The sequence below is a fragment of the Bison bison genome, unplaced genomic scaffold (assembly GCF_000754665.1).
Source record: "Bison bison bison isolate TAMUID 2011002044 unplaced genomic scaffold, Bison_UMD1.0 scf7180017864201, whole genome shotgun sequence".
NCBI classification, from domain to species: Eukaryota; Metazoa; Chordata; class Mammalia; order Artiodactyla; family Bovidae; genus Bison; species Bison bison.
Window position 1 is genome coordinate 1,690,557 of NW_011494773.1, and position 1,928 is coordinate 1,692,484.

Consider the following 1,928-nt stretch of genomic DNA (forward strand, 5'->3'; position numbering starts at 1 on the left):
GGGAGCTGCTGGCTAGAGGTGAGAATGCAGGGCGTTAGTGCATGTTTCTCCACCTGCTGCCCCTTCAGGTCACGTGGAGGGCTTTGGAAACCGTGGCTGACAGGGCCCAAACTGGGCTCAACAAAACCAGAACGAACCTCTGGAGACAGAGCCAGGCACCAGTGTGCTTCAACAGGGGCTCCAAAACGCACCCAGGGCTGAGGCCTTGGGGTTGGGGGGTCGGCCATGCAGGTGCGGCGGGCGCTCACCTGTAGGCAGTTCCCAGGAGCAGGCTCAGGATGCCCAGCACGTGCACGCATCTGGCCAGCGGATAGGAGGCCAGGCTCCAGGCACAGAGCCGCAGGAGGGTGTCCCACAGAAGGCCTGGGGAGGAAGGGAAACCCCTCATTGCTCCGTCGGAGGACGTCTTCTGGGGAGGCAGATGGGCTCCCCCAGCACCGTCGCTCCACGGTGGTCTCGTCCGGCCCGCCCACCCTCATCACCCAGGTCCCAGAGGGCAGCGCTGACCTGTGAGCATGCTGGAGAAGAGCATGGCGGGGAAGTAGTGGTGGAAGTAGAGGACCCGGCCCATCAGGAAGAAGGGGAAGTAATGCATCATCCAGCCGAACAGGAGCTGCCCGCCTCCTCGCAGCAGGACCTGGGACAGCCCTGAGCCCCAAGCAGCACAGCCTGGTCAGCCGACAGGGACGGGCATGGAGCCTGCCCCGTGCAGCTCTGCCCCTTCCTCGCCATGTGACTCACAGGAGCCACGTCACCCGAATGGGCCTTCCGTCCCTCACCCCCCAGGGTGAACAACCCTACGGCGGCTGGCAGGAGAAGGAACTGCTTACTCCCTGGCCCGGGAGGCCTGGGCACCCCCGGCAGGGGCGCCCAACCCCAGGAGCAGGCCGCCCGGCCTCCGGCCCCAGCTCCCGCATCTCTGCTGCCACACAGATCTCTGCAGCAAGACGGGGCAGGGGTGCGGGCACAGGAGAGGACGGGGGTTGGGGAGGGGTGGCCTGGGACCATGTCTGCAGACACGGAGCTGCAGAGGCAGCAGAGGACCTGTGTGAACGTCTTGGATGCTGCAGCCCATGGCCTGGGGGCTGCTTTGCTCCTGACTAGAGGACAGGAGAGCAGAAGAGAAAAAATGGGCAGTCGTGCACAGAGTGTAGAGGTCAACAGTGAAGGCTCTGAACGCAGACCACCTGGGTGTGAACCTCAGTTCTGTCACCTACTGGGACAAGGTTCTTAACCTCCTTGTGCCTCGGTTTCCTAATCCATAAACAGGTAATAAACTCTGCTGGGAGGACACAGGGTTTAACACAGCACTAGGCATCTGGTGCTTTGAGCTCTAAAAAGTCACAGAGAAGGGAAGAAAGGGAGGGAAAGGCAGAGGATGGCCCATCAGCAGGCCAGCACTCCCCAAGTGCGGGCACCCTTCGGGCTGCTAGGTGGGCGCAGGGGAGCCCAGGGACCCGACCTTCAACCTCGACAGGCAGATGCGCGCCCCTCTGCACAGCCACAGCAAAGACGCTCGCTGAGAGGACGTAGAGGGCGATGCTCAGCAGGTTCAGCCACCAGACTACCTGCAGGGAGACGGGCACGGGCGGGTGAGAGGAGGCAGCAGCACCCTGCGGGCACGCTCAGGGCCCCACCGCAGCACGCGGGGCACTCACCGGGTTGCCCAGCAGATACACTCGGAAGTCGGTGTCATTGGCCCCTGAGAAGCGCAGGCCCTGTGGAGCAAAGGACACAGAGTGGGGACAGGGCTCAGCCCCGCCCAGCCGCTTGAGTCTCCAGGGGAGGAAGACCGGCCACTTTTCACAGACAGGGAGCCTAGGCAGGAGGCTCGGAGCGGGCACTTTCTCCATGAGCTCCCTGGGGAGGCTGGGTCCAGCCGAGCACAAGCAGAGCCAGAGCCCGTCTCCGGCCACCCTCCGCCCGGC

General features: G+C 64.1%; 1 protein-coding gene across 1 annotated transcript in view; it reads right to left on the reverse strand.

Annotated features, from left to right (window-relative positions):
* POMT2 (protein-O-mannosyltransferase 2) overlaps positions 1-1,928 on the reverse strand; it is a 45,182-nt gene that overhangs the window by 1,102 nt on the left and 42,152 nt on the right. Inside the window, exons 17-20 of the mRNA XM_010844382.1 lie at positions 1,659-1,738; positions 1,463-1,568; positions 508-648; positions 249-363 (exon numbers count right to left, since the gene is read on the reverse strand). Coding sequence (XP_010842684.1) covers positions 249-363; positions 508-648; positions 1,463-1,568; positions 1,659-1,738 — 442 coding nt within the window. The remainder of the gene's footprint in view (positions 1-248; positions 364-507; positions 649-1,462; positions 1,569-1,658; positions 1,739-1,928) is intronic.